Here is a 25405-nt window from a genome sequence, read left to right on the forward strand (position 1 = left end):
GTTTCCAAATGCTTTGATGGAATTGCTCATAACATTTTAAGTTACAAAAATGCTGACTTTCTTTGCTCTCTGATTTTGACACATGTTCTGAATATACATACTTTTCATCTTTTTCAATCTTATTCAACTAATCTTGAAAAAATTAAGATATAATCTGTGTTCTTATGACTTGTATCAAATTGAAAGTGATACAAAGTTATGTTCAATTGCTATAAAAATTGAGCTTGTATTTTAAGGTTATTTTCCATGTATATGCTTCACTGTTTAGGTTCAACAGATTTGAAATTGTCTAAGTTGGATAGTCAGTCATAATGCAGAAACTAAGAAGCAATTAGAACGAAGAACAAAAAATTCAGAGAGCAGGTATACTTTAAAATTAAGTTAAAGCTCACTGTCAGTGTTTAGTCACAAAAATTGGGTCATAAGTATGCATATATAATATGCCTAACTTCAGTTATGTTAGTCATTATCCAAATTATGCATATTGATATGGTTGCACACGTTTTATAGCCTTTAAGAAGTTCAGGAGTTGAAGTGATTTCTTGAAAGTGTGAAAGGTATTCAAGTGTAAAAGGCATGCTTTTGCTTTTATTCCACCTATGAAAGAATATATTTTTTTAAAATATCACTCTTAATGATAGCCTTGTGGTTATGCTCTGGCTAGGGAAAGCTTTGGACAGTGTTTGTTTACAAAATAATTTCCCTGTTGATGGTATTCTCATTAGAAACACTGGAGTATAATATGCAGCAGAAGCAGTTACAGCTACTGGAGATGCAAGTGGAGCTCCGGAGTATGAAGGACAGAGCAGCTGAGCTTCAGGAACAGCTGAATTCAGAGAGAATGATGGGCGCAGAGCTGAAGAATGAACTTGCACAAGCCAAACTAGAGCTTGAAGCAACCCTTAAAGCACAGCACAAGCACTTCAAGGACCTAGAAACCATCAGGTTGGCTTTCAGTTGGCAGTTCAGCTTTCTGTGTTGATTGTGAAGATTCTCTTTCTGTCATGGTTTGAGAATGCCCCCCCTGGGAGCCGGGGGGCCTAGAAGTGATTGGATGCCAGGGCAGTTCCCCCTGGAGGGCCAGTCACCGCTCGTCTTGTTCGCTCCTGCTGAAAAATCATATATACACAACCGTGCAAGTACTTCCATAAGTACTCTTAAGTGTTGCTTTGACATGGTTGGCAGCAGAGGTAACAGGCCAAATATTTGGTACTTAAGAAAGCCATTATTATTTATGCCTGTACCAGAGAGATGTGCCCATGTACAGTATCTTAATGTTCAGCTCAGAGCTAACAAATTAATCTGGAGTTTGAATTAGAATTACTTTAAAGATTACCTGACAGCCTTTACAGACTATCAGGAGCAAAATTCCTTTGCAAACTGATGCAAAATTGATTTGCAAAAAATGAAAATTCAGGTCATAGATTTTTCTTTTTCCCCTAGTATAAATTTCTTCTCTTGAGACACATGGCAGCAAGAAGCACATTCTTGCCGATTTTGGACAGTGACTGGATTAGGTTGAACACTAACTGCCTCTGAGACACAAGTTAATAAAAAATGGCAGCTACCAGTATATCAGGATGGACACACTCTGTGGTTCTTGAGCTGTGCAACTCTTCTGGTTTTGAGCTAGTCTTGTTTTTCTAAATAGGCTTTTCTCTGTTACTGTACTACACTGTTTTCAGTGCACAAGACAAAATAAATATCAAGTAACTGACCTTACTGTGGTAGGATTAGAGCCATTGCCTAATGTAAAGGTTGATCGTTTCTCTTTTAGGACCGAAGTTAAAGAAAAAGCAGCTGAGCTAGATATTCTCAAGGATACAATGGCCAATGAACAGAAAAAATCAAGAGAGCTGCAGTGGGCTTTGGAAAAGGAAAAAGCTAAAATAGAACGCAATGAGGAAAGAGGAAGAGAAGAGCTTGAGGTATTCCATAATCCCAAATGGCCTGGAACATCAAGGAATGAAATATATTGTTTTGGTTAATATTTCATCTCATCTTACATTTTTGTCCAATGCATGCTCCATGTTCTGTTTTCAACTGCAGCATTATATCATTTAGAGCTGAAGAAAGATGTACAGAATCTGTGTGGCAAAGAAAGAAAAAGGCCTGATGCACGTTCCATTTAAATCAATAGGAATTCTACAATGATTTTCAGGGCCAAGATTAAAAGATTCTATAAGGGCCCTCGGTTATTCCACCAGACAGGATACTGCTAATGTGGCTACACCCAGCCCCCACCACAACCTAACTCATAAAATATAGTGTTTAAGAATATTATTTAAGGAGACATATTGTCTGTCTCCATTTTAAAAGTCAGCAGTTTCACCTCATGAAAATCAAACTAGGGAGTTTACCTTTGGAGAAAATGCATTAGTAGCTTCTTTGGTACCTCCACAGTATTTGATATAGTGAGGGAGAGAGCAGGTATCCTAGTACGAGTATTAAGACAAAAAAGCAATCGTTTCAACAGCATAGATTTATTCACATCATGAAATCTGAAGTTGAAAAATCATTTTCAGAGGTTTATAAAGTAAAAGCAGCTGTCCAGCTTCAATTTCAGAAGTACAGCTTTTTGTGTCTCGTTATAAAATGAGTCTTTTATGAGATGATCTGATTTTAGAATAAAGATACCTGTGATATATTTTAGTATCAGATGTAACTGCAGCATTCAGAGTATTGTTGCATTAATTACGAATAGCAAAACCTGTTAGGAGCAACATGTGTAGAGGTAGCAGATTTCCAATTTGCAGAAGATAATGAAAAGTATACGCAAATGGCTTTAATCGGTTCTTCTATTTTCTTTTGAAAGGATTTAAAATTTTCTCTTGAAGATCAAAAACAAAAGAACTTACAGTTAACTAAGCTTTTGGAGCAAGAGAAACAGCTGTCAACTGATCTGCAACAGAAAATCGAATCCCAAGAAGCACTCAGTGCTGCCCAGCTGTCACGTGAGCGAGGCCGTAATTCTGAGTTGCAGGTGCTTCTTGAATCAGAGAAGGTTCGAGCTCTCGAAATAAGCAGTGCCCTAGAAAGGGAAAAGGAGCTATGTGCTCAGCTTCAAAGTGCTGAAGATAAGGGGCAAGCTGGAACACCTAATCCATCTGAGGAATTACTTAAAGAGCTACAGAAACAAATGGATGACAAACATGACCGTATAGTGGAGTTAGTAAGTGAGATGGAGAAGTATAAATTGGAATCTGTGCAAGTGAGACAGCAAATGGAGAAAGAAAGGCAGATGCACAGGAAAGCATTACAAGCAGAACAAGATGCTAACATAATAGCACAGAAGAAACTTCATGAACTGGAGTCCAAAGTAGAAGACCTTCAGTGGCAACTTGGAGAAAAGAAGCAAGAAGTTCATAAATTAGGGAATGAAACAAAGAAGTTGCAGGAAATAATCCAAGATCTACAGAAAAAAGAGCAGGAGAACGAAGGAAGAAAGGAAGCTGAAAGGACACCAAGCCACAATCCAAATGAGGTACGGTAGGACTGAAAGCAATGTGTAATACTGAAATATGCAATTTAGCTTTAGTTCTTTTGCTCAGTTAACACTGTGTGTCTCTGTGCCTTTACTCAATCTATGAAACAGCCTGAAGATTATAGAACATGGGCACCAGAGAAAGGGAAAGGGAAAGCATTCGAGTTTGCTACCTAAAACTATTCACACGTCTCCTCCTGAGAGTGAAGTTATGGAAGTGTGTAAGGAGGAGCGTGAGCAGGAGAAATGCATCTGGATGTATACACACACTTTGTGTCTCAGTATAGGACAAGAACATTCCCTGCAACCAGTTGCAGGAATGAACTATTCCTGCTAAGAAATGCTCCAGGTCAGTGCCCTTAATCTTTAGTTCATAAACCACAAAGGGTCTTTGAAACATTTAAAAGTGATCTTCCAACAGCTTCAATAAATAAATGAGTAAGCAATCAAACAAGCATATGCATGAGTACGTGTATGTTAGCTAACAAAATAGAAAAAAGAAATAAAGGTAAAAAATCAATTTAAGAATTTATCCTAATTTTTTGATGAATGAAAGTTGGAAACTCTGTTGCTTTTCTCTCTCATAAAAAGTTTGGGAAGTTTTAAAATTATTTTTAAATTACTTTTAAAACTTTTAGAAACTTCCCTGTACAGGCTAAGTGTTGCTGGGTGAGTGATTTGTGGATAGTCACAGAAGGGGTTGACAGGAGACTTGCCTCTTTGCTGGCCACGTTTTTGCCCATCTTGGCATCATTCTATGCTTTTTGTAAGTTATCTATCTGTGGAGCCAGGAAGGAGATTTTTCTCTCCATCTAATTTGGCTACTGGTTTTAATCTTCTGAAACATTTGAAACTACTTACAGCTAGAGGCAGGATGTTGACCATATTGGTAACTGTGACATCAGCAGCCCTCCTGCCATGCTTAGTTTGTGCACCTTGTTCTTCTGCACAGAGGTAACTGCTAGCACTGTGGTCAGTGAACAGTCTTCCTGTGGATCAGGTTGACAACAGCTGTTGGGGTTTTTTCCCGTCCTCATCAGCAGACAGTATGATCTGCTTTCCAGGATCTGCCTGGAATTTCAAATAATGATTCTCCTGCTGCTTCCTGTGACATTTACAACACACTGCTTTGGTGTCACACTGTAGTCAAACAACCAGTGGCAGAGCCGTGGACTCAGGTTTCCTTGTGAGGGATAGCAGTTTTTCCATGGCAGTGTTCGGAGGTTGTTAGTGATGAACGCATCTTCAGGGCATTGCTTGGCTTGTGGCAGCATTGGTGGTGTGGTTACCTGTGACTGTGGACTGACCACCTTGACCTTCCAGCCCCTCTTCTTCTGGCACTGAATTGGTCACCAAAACACATAGGCCCAGTTGCCCAAATTCCATGTACCACTGGTAAAGTAGCTGCTGGTGGAAGAAACAGAAAGGCTTGGTGACTTCCTGCTGACTGGATTCACACTGTGGCTCTATGATTGCTAGATCTTAGTCAAGAAAGACATCACACTATACCTTTCACAAATGATAGTTTAGGGGTACACTACAGGAGTGCTGTAGTCACACTAAGGCTCTTTCTGTGTCAGAATTGTTTGTTCTTCAGTTTCTGGTTGTGTTTCAGAATCATGTGTTTTCATTATACAGCACTGGATCACATACATTCTGTATATATATAAAACCACATATTTCTTTCCAGACTACTTGGGATACACCCAATGACAGAACAAGAAACTGGGTTCTCCAGCAAAAAATGGAAGGAGCTGAGACAAATGAATTGACCTACCACACACTGACAGGAGATTTCTCTGCTGCTACTGAAATTCTGGAAAAAGTCAGACAAACTCTGCAAAGTGCATCTCCAAAGCTGAAGCAGTTGGCTCGGAAAGCTGCTAGCAGGTTTGACCAGTCTTCAGCTGTTTGGTTTTGTTAATGGCAACCAGCAAGCTAATATTTTGGGTTTGAATCATAATCCACAGACTGCAGGATTTAATTGAGTTTGGGTTTATTCTACTTTTATAGTGTATACTGCTACTTGAGATATACTGATGGAAGACAGGATCACAGAGTATTAAGTGCTGCTTTAAATCTTACATGTTTAACAGGATCCTTTAGAAGTCACAGCAGTATTGTCTTTTTTTCTCTGAAAAGTGATAAGGTTTATCTGGGTATGGTGTAGGTAGATGAATTTAAAACAATTCAGTAATTAAATAATTCATAATGTATAAGGGGATGAATATAGGGATTATTGTTCTGAATCAACCCCAGGAAAAAAAAATATATGGTAAAGTGAAACTGATCTTGATTCTTTTTTTTTTCATTATCTTCATAAGATTAAAAAATAACATGGTACCAGGTCCATGGGAGGTTTGAATCTGTTTTTATTTTGCTGTGATGGTAATTTAATATTAAACATTCATTCATTCATTTGGGCAAAGCAGAATGCAGTATATCTCGAAAATACCCTAAGATTTTGCTCACACGGACTCAATAGATTTGTGGGAAGCAGAACCACTGTTTTAAATGTGCTTCACGTAGAACATCCTTGTCTACAAATGAGTGGAAGCTGTTCTATACACATTTTTTATCAAATCGAGACAATTTAGTTTAGAGTCGTTGGGCAGTCTTGAAAATGTTGCCATGTCTCCAGTAGCTGTGCTGAAGTGACTTGCTAAAGACCCAGTGTGCAGGGATCCATGGAAAGTCCTGTTGGGCTGGCTCATGGTGTCAGACTGCACCTGCTGTTGAAACTGTCCCTTTTGTTTCAGATTACAGTTTGAAACAGCAGATGATCAAGATTTCATTGCAGTACAAAGTGCTATTGAAGAAGTTATTTCTGAACTTAAAATACTGCCTGGATTGTCCTGTCTGGGAGAGGTGAGAGTGCAATGTTGTAACTTTGGTGGGAGAGTTTGGATGATGAGCTGTGAGCAGAAACTAGCAAGGAGTTTGTTAAGCCTATACTTATTCGGGTCTGTGCTTTGTAAAGGAAAACTCCAGTAAGTGTTCTGAGTGGAGTTGGTAAAGTGTAAAAACCCCTTCCCTTTTATTTTTTTTTTTAATTTTAAATACTTTAAAGGTGATTTTTCAACTTTCAAATTAAAACCTTTTCCGTTTCATTATAAAATTTTTAACCTCATGGCTTTTTCTTTAAGAAAAGATATTTTCCTTTCAGCGGTATTCCTGTAACTGAGGAAATTTTGCTCAGTACTTCCTGATACTAAAAGCAACATTTAATATTTACTGTATTGTGTTGATACAACACATTTGCTTAAACTGCCCTGTATTTACCAACAGAAAGGCCATTTGAAGATTGAGTAGCATGCACTTGGTGTAAAAAATGAAGTGAGGCAATCTGTTACAAAGAATTCAGCAATACCTGATTTTTAAGTGAACTTGACTTGGTCCTTACCTGTATTTTAAGCAAGTGTTTTCAAAGTGACTTGAAAAAAGCTTTGAGGCACTTCTTTTCCTCAAAGTTAGATAAACATAAACACAGTAGAAAAGCTTTGCAAATTGTTATAGCTGGTACAACTGAGCTTGTATGAAAACATTCTATTATAACGTACAGGATAAGTGTAGACAAGGAAGTCACAGTTAATTTATTGTTTACATGTACACTTTATTTAAGTTGCTACAAAGTTATTGTCATTATCTAAAAAAGTTTTTCACTGTAAGCCAGTCATTTTCAAGTTGGCAACTTTAATCTAATACAAGTTGTGTTTGGTTTTCTTTCTTCCTTGTAGCTGAAGCTAGTGCTACCACCTGGGACTACTCCGTCTAGCTCACTGACTGAGAGGCTGCTGAGACAAAATGCTGAGCTGACGGGCTTTGTCAGCAAACTGAGTGAAGAAAAGAATAATTTGAGGAATGCTGTTATGAAATTGGAGGAAGAACTGAGAAGATACCAGCACAGACAACCTTCTGGAGACTACGTATGTCTTTAGTGGTGCTGATATAATGGGTTATGATAGAATCTTGGCTTCCCTCTGCGGAGTAAATGGGTGGGAGTTGTTCTTATTTGGTGGTCAGTGTATCTCAACTCCCTGTGTTTAGTGTAAACTTTGTGATTTTACCCAGCTGCTTTTTGTTAACTTCTCTTTGCTTTTAAATGCACTTTTCAATCTGTATCTCATCACCATGTTAAGTAGCAAATAGATCAGATAGCTTCAGGCTCATGAAGCTAGTATGATCCAACTGAGGGTGTGGGATTTTTTTGGAGAAGCTGTGTTTTTCTGGGACATTGATCGAGCTCCTAAACTCACTGCTTTTCAGGTGTCAGAATGCAAGGATGGCCTCAGATCCAGTCAGTGGATAGTTTTTCTCTCATTAATTTTATGAACTTTTCATAAAAAACCAACTACTAGAATAACACAGCTTAAATTTTTCCAAACTGTGTGGTTCAAATTCAGTTTCTTTTGTCTTCAGTCTTCTAGGCGCTCATCGGATGTTGGAGTTAATATTGATACTCTTGTTGCCTCTGAGAAGGAAACTTGGAACAGAGAAAGGCTGTCACTGCAGAAATCTTTGAAACAAGCCGATGCAGAGCTGTCCAAGCTGAGAGCAGAGCTCAGGAGTGAGACTTTCCTCAGAGAACTGGGATCCGATTCTGAAAATGCTGTTTTAAGGGTAGGAAGACTTTTTTGCCCACATAGTAACTGCAGCTACTTTTTTCATTTTTATTTGGGCCTATTTTTCATTGTGTTCACTCTGCTTATTCAAAGTAAACAGGTATTAATTCAGTTTTAAAATGTTCATCCTCAGATACCAGACTGTTAGTTTTTCTCCCGAGGAATGACATGTAAGCACCTACATTGTCCTTTTGTGTACCCTCTGTTTCTTGCTACTTAGGTGATCCTCACATTATGAAGCTGCATTCAACAAGTGTGAGCAGCAGTGCAGTTTTCTCCATGATAGCGAGAAATGAATAATCACAGAAATGCTGTAGAAGTAATGGTGTCAAAAGACTTCTAACCATAGTCGTTCTTGGAGCTTATGGGGCCTTTTGTCTTTTTTAATTGTTGCAGAGAATTTATGGCAAATACCTACGAGCAGAGAGCTTTCGGAAAGCTCTCATATATCAGAAAAAATATTTGCTGCTGTTACTAGGCGGATTCCAGGAGTGTGAAGAAGCCACACTGGCCCTCATAGCACGGATGGGTGGACAGCCCTCCTACACAGACGTCGAAATCATCACCCATCATTCTAAGGGTTTTACACGATTTCGCTCTGCAGTCAGAGTGTCCATCGCAATTTCAAGGTAAACTGGAGGAACTAATATTTTGAACAGATGTGCCTATGCAGTTTAATAAATGCTTTTCTAGCTCTCTAGTGAAATCTAGAACTTGTCATATTCCATCCTGTTTAAATGATGCGGTTTTGGTATTCATGAATATAGGTAGATACTGTGTAGGGTAACAAGTTGAGCAGAGCATGGTAAAATCTGTAATAGGAATAAGCAGTCTGATTGTAGTTGAAGAGGGCTCTGTATTTGATAATCACTGATGGAGTGTACTGGATAAAGTCATAATATTAAAAAAAATTATTAGCAATTCTAGGGATTGCATTTACTTGCAAAGGTTTTTTCTGCAACTTCATTTCCTTTAAAGGTTAAATTCTTACACATAAGTATAATGCAGATTTAGGAACTAATTTTCTCCATCTAGGCAGTCCTTTGAATTTCACAAGACTCAGGATAAGGAGGAATCAACAAGGAAGAAAAAGTAAAGTTTATTACTGCATTGTACTACCATGTTGTAACAAACCTTCACAAAGGTTTGAATCCCCAAGCACTTCGGCTTGCTATTGTTCTGAATTCAAAGAACTATTCATGTACCTATTATAAGTGAGGTTTTTACTCGTAGCACTCTGCAGTTGCAGTTTTGGGGCTGTGACTTTTTTGGGGCAAAAAAGTATAATTAATATCATTTTAAAATGCTGACGCACTGTTGCTTAGTTGCTTGAGCCATTTGCTGTCCACTTCAACCTATGCAGCACCTCTGGAATCACTGGAATTGCAGAGGTGAAGCTGAAAGCAGGCTTGGACAAAAGCTGGTCTTTCTTAGGGATGTGTATAAGGATGTTTTCTATTTGATATTCAGGTTTTAGACACCCATCCATTAATTTTGCTTGCTGTTCAAGAAATTCTTATACCTCCTAGAATACAAGGAGCAGATTATTTTTATCAGACTATTTCATTTATCCTGAAGCTGGGTTTTTTTTGTTTTATTTTTTTAATTTGAAATGCAGAATGAAGTTCCTGGTTCGTCGATGGCACAGAGTTACAGGTTCTGGTATTCTGAGTATCAACAGGGATGTCTTTAGCCAGAACACAGGTAAATCATTGTCCAGTAATGACTGAAGAGATGGTATTTACAAGTCACACCACTGCTTAATTGAAATGGTTTTTAATTTATATTTTTGTCATGCAGAATGAATGGGGGCTGTTCCCCCTTCCTTTTGCTATAATTGTTTGGATTAATCTATTTCTCAGTTTTCTGAGTTTCCATGCTCAGCACAGACACTAACCTATTTGCTTTCTCTTCAGTCTTGTTTTACTCCATTGTGGGTGGGATTTAAAAAAATATGGAAGCTTTCCCTACGGAGTGTGTTCATGAAAGCAATTTTAGCTGCATCATTGGAGTTTTTCTAGGAGATCTGCACCTTGGCCTTTTCTTCAGAACAAAAGCTTATCATTTTTTTGTTATAGCTTAAAGTCTGGGAAATAATGGTTTTCTGATTGCTTTTTTGTAGGACTCTAAGGAGAATCAGAAGCTTCTTTATTATTTACTGACTCTCTAGGGCTGCACTAAAACCCTTGCTCAGTCTGTCAGTTTTCTCACTGACTTCGGTGAGGCCAGAATTTCACCTCTGCTTCTCCCTGAGGGAGTCTGAAAGTGGTCTACATTTGTTAAACACCATTTTTGTGATATGCAAACAGAAAAGTCACATTTGAGATTCCCAGTAAAGTGCAAAAGATGTTAATTTCTTTTTAGTTTTCAAGACATTGCTTTTTGTTTTTCTAGGTAATGAATTACGGCCTGATTCATTCTCTGGTGGATTGGATCTTTATGGAGAACAAAGACATTCCTATAGATCCAGGTCAGGCATGGAGTCTCCTAGATCTCCTGTAAACTTTCAACATACGTACGTTTTATTTGAGATTATTATTCTCTGTCAGACACTGTTTAACTAAATGAAAGCATCAGTGTTTACTGCTAAGGTTTGTAATCTTTGATGCCGTAAGATTTAACTTTTTTGTAAGGATATATAAAAAATTATGTCTCAGGCATTCAATGTGCGATTACTCATCACCTGATCAAGGCCAAAGCTCGCACACTTCTAAAGACTGGTTTGCGTCATGTTCTCGGAACTGGCAGAGATCCTGGATGGAGCTGTGGTTACCTACACCTGTAGGGTCTGGGCTTTGCAACCAAGCAGTCCTGCCCAACCTTCTGGTTGGCAGCAGTGTGGTGTGGAGAGGGGCTGCTTCAGGTGCCCTCAGCCAAAGGAGGGGAAAAGCAGGGCCGCCCACAGTGGCTGAGATCACCTGCTTACTGTGGGCAGGGAGGAATTGCTGCAGCCTCAGGACCAGAGCGTGGGTGGAAGCTGCTTGGCAGCTCCACTGCTTGTTCTTGTTCAGATACCTTTGGTTGGCTGCCCTATGCTGTGATACCAGAGGCATCAGTGAGTCAGATGCCTGTGAAACCGGATATTTTTCCTCCAGGGCAATGTTTTTTGAGTGCCATCAGTCTTTGATGAACTTATATGAAGTTGTGAGCTCAGATCTTCACTGAGTATCATATTCAAGCCATTTTGGTTTTTCATTTTCATGTATATGTATTCATTTTCATTCATCTGTATAATCTTAGTTTGTGATGACTGTAACAGTTTATATGGAAAAAACACTCTAATCTGTTATAGCCACTGTTGACTTTTACTTATAGAGAATAATGACAAGAGGTAGAATCCTGTAAAGGTGGTGGTGTCCTTGTTCACACAGGCTTCTTAATAAAAAGCAAACTTTCACCTACCATGGCTTCCACTGCAGTCTCGGTAGAAATTTGCTGGTCAGTCTTTGTCCCAAAGAAATGCAGCAACAAATCGGGTGTAGTGAAGACGAGTGGGCAGAGTGGTTTCTCTGGGGGAGGCAGTATGATGGCTTGGGCAGTAAATGGCAGGAAGATTACATGGGTATGATGTGCTGGCTACCACATGGGTTAGCTAGGGGACGTGCAGGCCAGACCATAAAGTATCCCTACCTACAGTAATTTGCTGTGTCTGCTGAAATTTTTACTTGAAAGTTCACTTTTTGACAATGTGTGTGTTGTTCTGCCCCTAGGTTCCATGGGATGCACGCTGATTTAAACCCAGTCTCCTTCACCTGTTCTCAACTGCAGAACTACGATCCCGAAAGAGCTCTGACAGATTACATCCATCGGCTGGAGGCACTACAGAAGCGACTTGGCAGCGTGCAGTCAGGTAAGGGCACAGGTAGCCCTCCCTGTGGCTCCTGGGAGCACAAGGCACACTTCCAAGTGTGTGCTGGTTCTCTCAAAATAACATGCAAACAACAAACAACAAACAACTTTGATTTTAGGCATTTTCAGCCTTAAGAGGCATTTTTCTGAGCTGCAGCAAAAAGCTCATGAAGATTATAAAATTCTTTGAAGAGACATACAAGTGTGCTGTAATTATAGATTTTGAGTTTATTGATAACACTTTAACTTCCCTGATTTCTAATAAATGTGCAAGGATTCAGCTGGCATCTTACCTAGATTGTAAGCTATATGAAGAAAAATGTACCCAAAGACAGGGATGTGGAAGTACAAGGGGAATTTCTTCTCCTACCACTCTGAACTACAGGAGTTACAGCTGTTTTGTCCCATAGATTATGGCCAATTTTGTGCTGCAAAAGGAATACATAAAAGAAATTGTTAGAACAATAGGATGAAATTTATCAACCTTGATTTTTGAAGTTCCTGTGTTGAAGTCTTACTTCAGCATAAAATCCATCATTTGGAGAAGCTTTGTTCTTAACAGATTTGACCTTTAAATGCCCCTTCCAACCCAAACTATTTTATGGTTTTCCATGTAAAATCTTTCAAGCTTATTCAGCTGAATGTCACTGATGCATCTTGGTATACTCGTTCCAAGTAATCTTAATGGAAATCTTTCTCCATCTTACAGGTTCAACATCATACACTCAGTTGCACATGGGTATGAGAAGATAATAATACCCTTCAACATCTCCATCACTGGCAGTGATGCTAACAGATTGCCTTCTGTAAATCTGTGCTCTTTCTGTGCTTTTGTACAACGTGTATATTGTGGGACCAATATGAACACAGCTATACGATTGTATACAGTTCCATCCTGGCACACCCACATAGACTGGGATTTATGTATGTAGGCACTTTGTGTTCATGGAAAAAAAAAAACCCAACCAAACAAAAAAAACCCTCCAAACAAACAAAAACCCCCAAAAAATCCCCCCAAACCCAAAACAAAAAAACCCCCACCATTAAATTACATGTATATTTGTGGAATGCTAATTTAAATGATTAACTTATGAAGTGTGTATTTATGAAAAGGGTGCGAAGATGAAACTTGTGTATTAATTAAATTGAGCTACATTCAGCAAAGTTTACTTGCACTTTTTCTGGCAAGGCTACTGAAATTACATTGACTCTCGTAATATTTGCTACTGGCAGTGCAGACAGAATATCACTTGTAGAGACCTATTTTTGTAATGGTAGAAGTTTTGAATTTTATGGGTATTTTGTCAAAGTACTGAAATAAAGATGACTTCATGCTTCTAACTGTGTTCAAGGACTGCTCTCTTATTTATATGGAACAAGTTGCTCCTACCTGTGGTCCTGCTTGTAGTGGCTGCAGCTTTACTTTTTACAGATTCCAGAGCACTGCTACTAAAGAGGACAGGTACAAATCTGGCTTTTGCAGTTCCTGGTCATATCTGACAGGGCTGGAAGAGAACATCCTGCACTCCCTCAGCTGCCATGACTGATACAAATACAAGGTTTTGTAACTGAGTTCAGATAGGAAAAACAGGACAAAGCTCTTGCTACACTGTGAACTGATAAAGGGGGGAGGGAGCTCTTAGCATGACTAATTGAAGTTGCTTTATTACAAAATTACTTAAAAAAGCTTTTCAAAAAGAACTGACAGAGTTGGGCACAGAAAACATACCCAAGAGGTTTGTTTATAAATTTAATTCAAAAGTCACGTGAGCCAGAGCTCATTACCATTTATCATCACCACTTTTGAACCATAAACCATTTAACAATCCTGCATGATTGGTCCATCAGTACCAAACTGGACAACATTCAGCTATTTCACTTAATTTGTGACCCTTTTATACACAAACATCTTTTTTACAAAATTCATGGGTTTAGATCATCATATTGTTCCTTTCACACTGTACATCAAGCTTCCAGAGATCACTATTTTCAGAACTTTTTTGTAGAGAATTATTTGTTGCTTTCTGAACCTAAACATTTTACCACTACTTCAAGTTAGACAGTTAAATGACCTAAGTCTTTTCAAGAATAACTGTCAACATTTTGTACTCTGCCTACTACTGAGCTGTACAGTAACATTTTGTTAAATCAGCCAAGACCATTCCTCACTTGCATGGAACAGTCATAAATGCCAAAGGAAGGGCACCACCAAGTACATTCCCCTGTGGTGCCTGTTCCCTGATGGACTTACTGTGATTGAGTGCAGAGGTAAGGTATTCAGCCTTGCCCCTTAGTTATTTGGGGTAAGTAATCTTCAATTATTTTTCAAAAGTAAAAGGTTCCACTTGTAGAAATCGCTTATTTCTTCATTAAAGAGCTGGCATGCATCTTAAAAGTGTTACACCAATAGAAAAGACACTTTTGCTTTAAAAATACAATGAGAAAGTTGTAGAACAAGCAATTATACACAGCAGCAGTAAATGGTGGGGGCAAACAAAACAGATGCAAAAACTTTGCATTTGGTAGATGACTTTTGCTTTCCTAACAGTAGATGCAACAGCTTCCATTTGCCACTCATTCTGTCACAATTTTATTCAAAAGTCTGTTAGTTCACACAATTTAAATAAGTAAGGCTTTAGGACCAGAATTTACAGTGACCTCCTCTTATATCTGATAACGGGGTTATTAGGTGTGTGTATCATTGTTGTATAATTTATAGTCGGAAAATAGTCATTGATGAGATCAAATTCATACAAACGAAGCAAAGTAGACCAAATAGTCTTAATTTGAACATAAGCAAAGTTTTCTCCAATGCAGCGATGACGGCCTAGAGGGAAAGCCATAAAATGCAGTTAGAATTTTTTGTTATTAAATCCCCTTTGACAACCAGTTAACTTTAAAAGTTTTATGCAGACAGTAGTTGCCCCTTTCTAAACAATCCGAGGCTCTGATGTTGGACATACCCCATTCCATAACTTCACTTAAGTCTTATTTTTCTAAGCTGTTACTACGTTAAACAGATGCGTAAGTGGAACGAAATTGTGTTGTTCTGTCCCCACTAGAAAGCATTAATTTATGTACTAGCAAAGAAGTGTTTGCAACACTGAGAAATGAGATCAACTCTAACCGCACTGTGGCAATAATTTCAAGGTGACTCTGCAGATTTTTACTCTGCCTAAAACTGACCTTGTAATACCAGGTTTTACCTTGACTTGAAAAGATTTGAGTCAAACGTCACACATGCTAACCTAAAGATGTGTTTTGATTACTGCTCTGAGTGATATATACAGCTATGACTAATGCAAAACTATTAACTTAATTGTTTTAACAGCACTTCCACAGAAAGAAAACTTTCAGGCAGAAACAGAAAGAAAAAAATCTCTTCTCCGATGCTACAGTGTGGAGAGGTGCTGTACGAGATGACTGGTACGAGCCACCTCAGCACACCTCAGTCAGGAAGGTGCTGCATTCTCTTACTCACCGGCGCCAAATGGAATGTACGCAAATTTCTCTCCAGCTGCTGGGTTATCTTGGAGGTATCGGTCAGGCTTGAAGTCTAGAGCATCATTCCAGGAGTCTCTGAGTCTGTGGTTAACAGTAGGAGATACACACACCTGATGGCCAGGGGGAATACTGTATCCAGCAACGGTCTACAAGAGAAGAGACAAGACCCTACACGTCACAAAATGGCTCCATTTTTCTTTTAAAAGTGCTGCCTGAAAAGTTGCATCATGAGGCTTAAATTTCAAAAGAGATTTTGGCTAAGTGCATTTAAAATTAATGCAGCCTAACACTCTCTCTCTTACTTGTACAGGTCACAATGTTCAAGTAGTTGCAGGAACCTTTCAGCTGCTTTAATAAGACTGGCAATTCTACAGGAGGTCTTAAAAAAAATTAATAAACTTAAAATTTATTGAAAGCCTTTGTCATTGGAGGGGCATAATTTAAAAAAATTACTTATCTGACCTGGTATCTTATTTGTACAAGCACCAAGTTTTCTTTCAGATTTCCTAGCTTGTATTAAGTACATGCCAAATTTTTCCATGATAGCTATTAAAAATACTTGGCAAACAAGAAATAGCTTTAAATTGTGGCACCAGACTAAACTCAAGTAAGACTGATAGCTACAAGAAAGAGTCAGTTTTGCTTCATGTGGCTGTTCCTAGATCCCCGCAGAGCCTGCCCTTCTCCAGACCAAAAAAAAACCCTGTTCCCTCAGCCTTTCACCACAACCCCCTACCATCTTTGTGGCCATCTGCCTGCTTCACTCCCTCAACATCTTGCTTTCTGGGGGCTGGAGTGGTCTGAAACTGGCCACAATTCCAGATGAAGGTAACAAATACCAAGTTCAAGGTACTAATTCCTTTCATCAATCAACGCTGGTTACGCTACCACTGACAGAACCGCAGGCAACAATCGGCTTTCCTCCCTGCCAGCAAACACTGCTCACTTGTGTTTCCTTCTGCCAACTGAGATACCTCTGATCTGGCCTGTGCTGCTGCAGTCAAGTGAGCTCCAAAAAGTGTCCTCACCTGGGGAGTTCTGGCCATTCTCATCATGGTCATTATAGGAGGTCTGAGCCTTAAAGTTTCTTTTAGACAGCGATCCAGCAAACTGAGATCCTTGAGCTGAAAATATAGAGAAAATTATATATCGCAATATAGCCAAGTTTATTCAACACAAAATGCTATTTTATACCATTTAAAAACAAATCTTTAAAAAAATTTAAAAAATACTAAGCAGCTTGTATTTCCATGTACTTTATGAGCTACATCTCTTTTTTTCTATTTGATTCAATTAAGAAGGAAAAAAAATCTCTGACCAGTGGAATCAAATATAACTAGTTTCTTACTGATCTGTCTCCTGAGTGTTTTCTGTTGCCTAATTAAAGAACAAGGTCACGTAGCATCACTTTCCTTAGTGGGAATATGAGGATCTTCCTCCTCTACAGAACTATCATTTCTTAAATAGACATAGAAACTGTAATTTCCTTAATGAACACTGATGAAAAAAACAGTATCAAGCTGAAAATTTACTTGGACAGGAAGAGAGGAGGAGATGTACTGGCAAACAATATCGCAGAATGACTGTGCCAGTTATTATTCTATCAAAATCCATATGGCTTTATTTCATGTTTGTTGATTTTTTAACTTTTTTGTTTAAATACCCAGCAGAAATAATGTAACATACAAACCTGGTCGTAACTTAAGGGTGGCAAGTCATCCCCACAAACTGCTTTCTGTTCTGCATAGCACCGTTCCTGTATGGATTTGTCTCTGGCGAGGAAGAAGCCAAGCCAGGCACTGGTGGTGGAGGATGTGTGCTGCCCTGCCAGCAGCAGCCCAATCAGCATTCCAGCAATCTCATCATCGGTCAGCAGGCGGCCGTCCCTACATCAGAGGGAGTTATGTTAGAGCTTCACTTGGTCACACTTCCAGTTACAATAGCATTTACAATTTCTTCTAATGTACTTCTGTCTCCTGCTACTCTTTTGTTGCCTACCCTAAATGGAGTGCCAAAAGATCCAGGGTTAGGGAGAAGGGAGAAAAGAGGGAGACTTTTAGGAGCTTTAAAGAAAATCATTCCCAAACAGCCAGCAAAGAGAAAGGAAGTAAAGTCAGCAACCTCATAACCACTGATGAAAATCTCAGAAATCTGAATAACGATTGACAAGTTTTAAAGCTGTTTTTAAGAACACAGCTAGGACTAATTGCTGGTAACAAAACCAATTCAGAACAAGACGGAGTATTTCTTGGGTTTTGGTAGACAGTTTTAACTGAAGAGCTCAAAGCTAAAGTAAAATACCTATAAATGACAAGTCTTCAAACCCTTGGCTTACTTGTATGAAGCATCAAGTAGAGTTTGGAGCATGTCGTCCTCCTTTTCCTCAGACTTCCGACGTTTCTGGATAACCTTGTAGAAAATATTCTTTATTTCTTTGTGTGCTCGATCTCGACGTCTGTGATTCAAAACACTTCTGTTAGCAACTTAACACATAAAATGCATATGAGGATTTATCGGGATGTCTAGAATAGCTTACAAACAAGAAATGGTGGGGGTGGGGGACAGTCCAAACAACAAATGATGCTTAGACAAAATGCTTAAGTTGCTTTATCTGTTATTCCTGGTACCTGAAGCTTGGCAGAGGTAGCCAACCTGGCAGAAGCCAGGCAGCATGAGTAAAACCCCCATCCAGGTCGGCATACAGCTGAGCCACCTTCTCATTCAGCAAGCTTCTGATTTCTTTCCCATGTAAGCAATGACTTGCTGTCAAAATGATAAGTTCTGAAAGGGCTTCAAACAGGTCTGAGGAGAGATTTGAAAAACATTACTGAAGATGCATCTCAGTTGAGATGTTATGTTTTACAGGTCATTCTTCATTTTTATTTTGTAGAAGAAAAAAATAAGTAACTGTACACAGATTAATAATTTAAAATAGAGTTTTAGATTGTTTGACTAGGAGAATGAAGAATCCAATTTAAAGTTCTATGTGTCTATAAAGTGTCTCTTCAAAAAACTTTTTAATTAGATCACTGATTTCAACACCTTTTTTCTAAGGTATTTCTTTCTAGAAATTTTTCTGGCAGAGGTAGTAATCCTTCCAAAGCAAGCTGTGCATCACGAGCACAATCCTTTATAAATATAAGTGCAATCATACAAAAATTTAAACCTGAAATCCAAATCCATGGGAAAGCAGTTAGTCTTGCTGCTCATTGAATTATTTTTATATACTAGTACTTAGATATTGAAATATCAAATTATATATTACCATGTTATTAACTATATGACATATAAATTATATCCTTTCAAAATATTTCAATATATTAATATATAATGTATTTAAATATAAATACATAGGCTTAAATAAATACTTCTGACACTGTTATGCAGCTGGGGGCTTGCGACAATGGTGATGGTGTATGTCTAGGAAGCTAGCTGGGAATGGGGGGAAATAAAAAAAGAATTTCACTTAGATCACTAACCTAACCATATCAGCTTCAGGAATGCAGTTTTTCAGTGTAGAAGGTCCCTGAGCTTAAGATCTCCAGCACTGGCTCTGGGGAGTCAGAGCAGCACCTTTTCCTAAGGACTAGGCAGTGATATCATGCAAAACAAGCACAACAGGTGAGCTGTCTGTGAGCTGGCTAAGAAAGCAAAACTGAAACAGTTCTTCATTCCTTTCAGTAATTTTCTTAGCAGCTTTATTCTCCAATAGCCTTATATTTGATTTAAAAAACCCCTGTATTTTGTTTCTTCTGATGTTCAGTATGCTTTTACCTATGTAATTTTTAATTTCTTTAATATTGCAGTGCATAATTTACAAAAAACATATTGCATTGACCTTAATTCCTTCTCAGAAAATAGGAGGAAAAATGCATCTGATATTGCTTACTTTTCTCTCCACTCTCTCCCCATGCTTTGAAATACTCCTTTGTTTCTTTTTCAATCACAGATACATGCTGTTTAAACTGGGCAATGTTTAGCCCAGTTTTGAGCATCTTCTTCTGTTCCAAAAATATCTGAAGGAACAAAGACAGAAAAGCAATCAGTACAAGGATCATCATATTAATGTAATTTAAACTTATTAGCATTTGTACTATAAGAACATTCAGAAATAAATAGGGATTATGATTAGGATTGCAAGGTACAGCAGATATTCAAATTTAAGTAATAGGTAATATTCTGGTTTTCACCTTCTTTGTTTTTCAAGCAACAGTTTAGAAATGTCCAAGTAAAATAATAGCTCAAAGGAGCTGTGGTTCTCTCTTTTGCAGTACCAAAACAAAAAATTATTTTAGTATCTTCATTAAGCTTTATCCCTGAAGACACAAGACGCATTCAAGGTTGAAATATGAAACACCCTTTAGATATATAATCACAAACCTAATCAGCCCTGTCCTTGCAAAGTCCAGATTCAGCCTGTGTTGTTATGTGGCCTCCTTGCTTTCTCTCCCCCTCCTGTCTTCTCTCAGGCAGTCATACCTTACCCCTGGACTAGAGATGACCCTTTCTTTTACAAAGCCCTTTGATCACTGCCCAGGAAGTCAGATACAGAAGCAGGGGGCAAATTGGTTCCTAGGAAAACTGTGAGCTTCACACCCTTCTCACCTTTTCCTCTTTTTCTTTGTATAGACTCATAGCTAATAAACCTACTGAAAAGCCCTTTCTTAGATAAGAACCATTCAATGAATTGACAAGACATTGACTCAGAAAATCATTAATTTGATTTTTAAGGCCGAATTATGAATGAGGCATCTGTCCTACAGATCTGCACTGTGTCATGAGTAATACACCAAAAACTGCCCTCCCACCAAGGACTCTGCATGTACTATAAAGTATTCACAGAACAAAAGGCACAAAAAGAAAGGTTACTTATTAGAAACTTCTGTTTTGAGAATGCAGTGGGGACCCCAGAAGTCTCTCAGAGGGTACACATGCCAGGGAGCAAAGAGACAAGCACATTTTCCCTTGCAACATGCTAGCCAATCTCCAGCTTGATGGAGACAGGAATAACACAGGAGTGAACACATCCTCTGCCATTTCAGCTCCTCTTGGGAACCTACCTACAGAGGCTTGGAGGGAGGAGACAAAGAGTGAATACGAGTCAATATATACATCAATGAGTCATATATATATATAGACTATGCATATTAATAATTACCAGAATCACTGGTAAATAAGCACCTTACTCATTTTAAAGAGTAAGGGGTGGTTCTTCTAAACATGTGACTGAAAGTCACTGTCAGAATGAAGAGATACTTAAAAGCTTAAGCAGAGAGAAGGGAATCTCAAAAGAAAGTTTCGGATGATCCATCAACTGCAGAATGCCAATGAAATTTTCCATGGCTCTCTAAATGCCTTCCCATTAGATGTCTGAAATGAAATGGTGGTGGTAACACTGTGCAAAAAAACAGCTCACCTCTGGCAGAAGGCATTCTAGCCACAACTGAGCATACCTACCTTCATAGAGAGAAACTAGAGATAATCAGTGTATGTCGATAGCAAAGTCCCTGCAACTCCCTGCTGTAGGAAGAAAAGTAATCTTTATGGTAGAAAACTGGCAAATTTTTTTTGTGGAAAAAAGGCAATTTTCTGAGGAACCTGAATCTGCAGAGAAAATAAGGAAAAGGTCCTTCTGGTATCAAAGATATAAATTAAATAGACATATCCACAGACACCCAAGGCTTACTAAGTAACATGGCAAGATTATTCTCTTGACTGGACTCAAACACATTTTAGGGGGAAAAAAACTCCCTAGGGTAACTACGAAAAGACCTCATTTCAGAAAAAGAAAAAAAAAAGCTGTCTATGGTGGACTTTTGAGGTAGAAGGCTTTAATCATCCCTATATGCCTGAGGTACACAGTTGTAAAAATTGTCCATTTCCAAGGAGCTTACTGAAAGTTCTATAAAACTCCTGACAGATGAGATTAGATCCCATCAAAGAACCAGCCCTTGAATGAAGACATTCAAATCCATCCACAAACTGCAGAGTGTGAAAGCAGAAGTCAAAACAGCTGTAACGAGTGGGCAAACTTTCACAGAATTAAGGACAAACCATCACCTTTCAGTTTCAAGCAGACATCCTGTGACAGTCAGAATCCAAAGAAGCACAACACAGTGAAAATCTGGCCAACTTAGCAGTCTATATCTGATTCACAGACACTTTTTCTGGAACTATTATGAACCAGAGAAGAACATGAAAGATGTATTGCAGAGAATCATGCACCCTCTACACTCCAGCAGCTGCAAAAGGGATTCAAAACTCCATCCCAGACTTCTTGAGAAAGACCTCCTACTATTAGAACTGGTAGAAACAAGTCTGTTAGAATGGCCCCATTTGTGGAAGAGCTCTCGTAGGACACAAGAAATGATCTCCTACTTGCTGTCCAGGCTGCAGTCCTGCTAGTTTCATTCTCAAAGGGAGGAACTATGCAAATCCGTGAAGGGTAAAAGAACCCACCACCCAAACAACCAATCCTTACCCCAAACTTTTTAACACTGCTTATCCACAATTTAATACATCCTTACAAAGCAGGAGACAACCAAGTTCTCCCCTACTTATTTACAAAGTAGCAAGATGTATATGAGATTCCCAAAAGAATGGGATAAGAACAACATACATACTTTGTGGATCATGGCAAAATGCAGGTGTGGAGGCAAAGCGAGTAATGGTTACTGCTCCTAAGCCACGTAATTAATAGGGTAACAATCACCCAAGTAGGTAAGGAAAAATGAAGAGGCATGCTAAGGAGGAAAAGAATTGATGGTCACAGAAACTATTACCAGTCAAATAACTGGCATTTATATACACAAAATCAGGCCAAAACTAAAAATCAAAAAATATCACAGTGGTGTTTCTGGCACCAAACTACTCTGCTGTACAACAGGCTGCTGATGTCAACATGCACTGAACAGAGTCCCGGTGGAGCAAGTCTCTCCACAGGGAAGTTCCCTTCTGCAGTTGGGAGTCTGCCATAACAGCTCACACTCACAAACAAGAAAGCCGCCAATGCTTAGCTCAGACACAATGGCACGTGACACAGCTTCTGTGCTTCCCATGCAGACTGTATTCTGCAAACACAGACAGAATGATTTTTGCCTGAGCAAGACAAACGTTGTGGTACAAACTGTTAAATTATTACTTCCGCGTCTAGATTTGTCATGGCATTGAATGAAAAGTTATCACTCTTAAAAGCTGTCTCAGAAAAAAAAACTAAAGTTGCCTGGAAAGGAAAAGTCATCTGCAGTCAGTGGTGGCTGCAAGGGAAGGAAAAAGTGACTCACTTACTAGTTTTTCCTCTATGATTAGATGATTTCAAGAACAAAATATAACACCCAGACTGAACAGTGGCCAGGTGGTAAAGGAAGCAACCTGAACACGCTCAGTCTTGATTATCCAAATGAGACTATTTACCTACTGCAATATGCCAGAATTGCATATGAACACACAACCCCATCATACAGAGCCAAGAGCTCAGGGCTGCCTACTCAGAAGTCAAATTACACAATGTTTCCATTCATCTTATCTTTAAAATACATACCGCATTAGGCACATCATAAGCAACTCCTTTTCCAAAAACTGGTGTGGTTAACCGAGAGTATACATCCTCTGCATTCAAATCTTCATTTTTACTGTTGAACAGTAGAGCAGCAGCATCACTACCCAGTAAGTACGTGAACGTCTTGCCAACCATAGTGAAACTGAACACAGGTCCATACTTAGAGAGAAAAATAAAAAAAAAAAATTATTTTAAATAAGAAGAACACAAATCATTAAATCCCTATCTCTATGTACAGTCTTCCATAATAAATTACTTTCTCTCCTAAGAAGTGGATCCACAGATCCACAGATTTAATAAAGATATAAATACTTTAAACCACATTTAAATTCTGTGCTCAATATACTTACTAGTGATATCTAATGTTATAATGAACATATGTGATCTTGCACATTTTGAAACCATTTAAAAAACATAAATAAAAGATCAGTGACAGTACAAAAACTAGCAGGGAGATGACAGCATATACTGCCTCTGGTAATCTACAAACACTGTCTCAAAAAAATCTGGATTTGGAGTTATGCATAGGTAATTAAGAGCAAATAAGGTTTTAAAATTTAAAAGTCATCTCCAGCAAACCTTCATGCAGAATCTAATTAAATTGGAATTAAGGCTCTACTCACTTAGTTAATTTCTTTTGGGCTGTTATAGTATAAAAACTACTAAGGTTTACCAGCCCTTTTAACATTGGCAAGGCCTTAAAATTCATCAAGTTGCCTCAGAGGTGGTCAGCTACATTCCAGTCTGGTCACAGATTAGTAAAGAATGTGATTAAAAGATATTAAGGCAGAAAATAATGTCATTAAAATGGCTTTTTAATTAACTTGTGATCCAGCTATGAGTATTACCCAAATATACAAACATATTTTTTACATGTAAATCACAAGAGAGCTCAGAAAACACTGCTTCTCTAACAACAATGTATATAAAGAGATCTGAAGATACCAGAGCCTACTGTGCACACTCTGTTCTATATTCAAGGTGGTAAGTGAGAATGAACTGATTTTAAACAGGCTCCAGAGAGAGAACTTGATAGATACACAAAAATATTTTAGCATATGCTCAGCCAGTCATGGGGGAAAACATACTTTGTCATAAGCATTTTCCAAAAATTCAATGGGACTTTTTCCAAATGCGATTGCATGTCCAAGGAAAGGGATGCCTGATGAAATAAAAGGTGGGTATTTCTGAGGAAGAAAAAGAAAAATAATTATTGAATTTTCTTCAGAGAGTATTGCAGAATCATGGAATAACAGAATATTCTGAGTTGGAAGGGACCCACAAGGATCGAAGTCCAACTCCTGGCCCTACACAGAACAGCCCCAAGAGTCACACCATGTGCCTGAGAGCATTGTCCAAACGCTTCTGGAACTGTGGCAGGCTTGGTGCTCTGACCACTTCCCTGGCATGTCCCAGTGCCCAGAAGTAATAAAATAATGCCTATTTATATAAAAACTAACCACAGAGGACGTTTTATACATGTTTGTTTAAACTCTTTTGTGAAAAGGTCAACATTGGACAGCTGATTATTTTTTCAAATTGAGCCGCATTTGAAAGCAGCAAGGATTAAAATAAAGTGAATACGATTAAGATTCTTGTATGCTGCCTCTAAAAGATACTGCAACTGAAAAGAAGGCACTCACAAAACAGTGCTGACAATTGGTTAAACAGCGTCCCAAAAGCACACAGCTTCAGGTTACGAATGGGTTTCGCAGATAAACGGGCGCCTTCTTTTAAGCTCCATCGATAAAACAGCATCGGGAACGGCCTTTGCCTCTCCAAGGTCTGAGCGCCTCCGCCTCCCGCGGTACCAACCAGCGGGGCCGAGGGTGAAGCCACAGCCACTCCTGCCAGAAACCGCCCTGGGGCTGCTGCTGGAAACGCTCCTCGCCTTCCTGAGGCGGTTCCCACACACTTGGATTCCAAGACCCCTTCCCCTGCGCTCCCAAGAAGGGCAGTCCCGAGGTGAGCGCCTCTCTCCTCCCCCGCCCGCACCCTAAAAGGACAGCGCCCGGCTCTCCTGCCCCGCTCCCCGGCGCTGCCCCGCAGGGACCACCCTTCGTGGGAGAGCGGCGGAGCCCGCCGGGTCCCCTGCCCGGCCCATCGCCTCTCCCTGGGCCCACCGCCCCCAGCCCTTACCTTCTGGTCGGCTCCAAGGTGGCGCCGGTACCCCAGCTGGAACAGGTACCCGAGGCTGAGCGCGAAGGCGGAGGCTGCCAGCACCAGGGAAAGGGGATTGCCGACGGCCACCCGCTCCAGCAGGGACCCGCCGACCTCCATCAGGCTCAGCATCTCCTCGGCCACCCGCGCCATCCGCCGGGGCTCCGCTCGGCTCGGCTCGGCGCCGCGGGGCAGGCCAGGGCGGAGCAGGGTGGCCCCGCCCCCGGC

The 25405-nt window shown here is 39.3% G+C and overlaps 2 protein-coding genes across 10 annotated transcripts in view; one reads left to right on the forward strand and one right to left on the reverse strand.

The window, feature by feature from the left end:
* AKAP9 (A-kinase anchoring protein 9) overlaps nucleotides 1-13301 on the forward strand; it is a 114724-nt gene extending 101423 nt beyond the window's left edge. For 7 of the 8 annotated variants that reach the window (XM_017817681.1, XM_017817683.1, XM_017817686.1 and 4 more), the window contains 12 exons: nucleotides 726-945; nucleotides 1778-1928; nucleotides 2816-3484; nucleotides 5175-5374; nucleotides 6244-6352; nucleotides 7222-7410; nucleotides 7904-8104; nucleotides 8503-8735; nucleotides 9725-9810; nucleotides 10501-10621; nucleotides 11817-11956; nucleotides 12665-13301. In XM_017817681.1, coding sequence (XP_017673170.1) covers nucleotides 726-945; nucleotides 1778-1928; nucleotides 2816-3484; nucleotides 5175-5374; nucleotides 6244-6352; nucleotides 7222-7410; nucleotides 7904-8104; nucleotides 8503-8735; nucleotides 9725-9810; nucleotides 10501-10621; nucleotides 11817-11956; nucleotides 12665-12708 — 2363 coding nt within the window. In that variant the 3' untranslated portion in view covers nucleotides 12709-13301. The remainder of the gene's footprint in view (nucleotides 1-725; nucleotides 946-1777; nucleotides 1929-2815; nucleotides 3485-5174; nucleotides 5375-6243; nucleotides 6353-7221; nucleotides 7411-7903; nucleotides 8105-8502; nucleotides 8736-9724; nucleotides 9811-10500; nucleotides 10622-11816; nucleotides 11957-12664) is intronic. The other variant, XM_017817685.1, reaches the window with a different exon arrangement.
* Nucleotides 13302-13692: 391 nt separating this feature from the next.
* LOC108498686 (lanosterol 14-alpha demethylase) lies at nucleotides 13693-25368 on the reverse strand. 2 transcript variants are annotated; one of them, XM_017817689.1, is made up of 10 exons: nucleotides 25157-25368; nucleotides 24106-24204; nucleotides 23000-23176; nucleotides 19349-19475; nucleotides 18087-18261; nucleotides 17795-17914; nucleotides 17150-17345; nucleotides 16488-16583; nucleotides 15437-15605; nucleotides 13693-14782 (listed from the first exon to the last, which is right to left on the reverse strand). In XM_017817689.1, the coding sequence occupies exons 1-10, from the start codon at nucleotides 25328-25330 to the stop codon at nucleotides 14604-14606; spliced, it is 1512 nt and encodes a 503-aa protein (XP_017673178.1). In that variant the 5' UTR covers nucleotides 25331-25368; the 3' UTR covers nucleotides 13693-14603. The 2 variants fall into 2 exon arrangements, with proteins under 2 accessions (XP_017673178.1, XP_017673180.1); XM_017817691.1 differs by lacking the exon at nucleotides 24106-24204.
* Nucleotides 25369-25405: the final 37 nt, after the last annotated feature.

This window comes from Lepidothrix coronata, unplaced genomic scaffold (genome assembly GCF_001604755.1).
Source record: "Lepidothrix coronata isolate B3197 unplaced genomic scaffold, Lepidothrix_coronata-1.0 Scaffold62, whole genome shotgun sequence".
In the NCBI taxonomy this organism is placed as follows: Eukaryota; Metazoa; Chordata; class Aves; order Passeriformes; family Pipridae; genus Lepidothrix; species Lepidothrix coronata.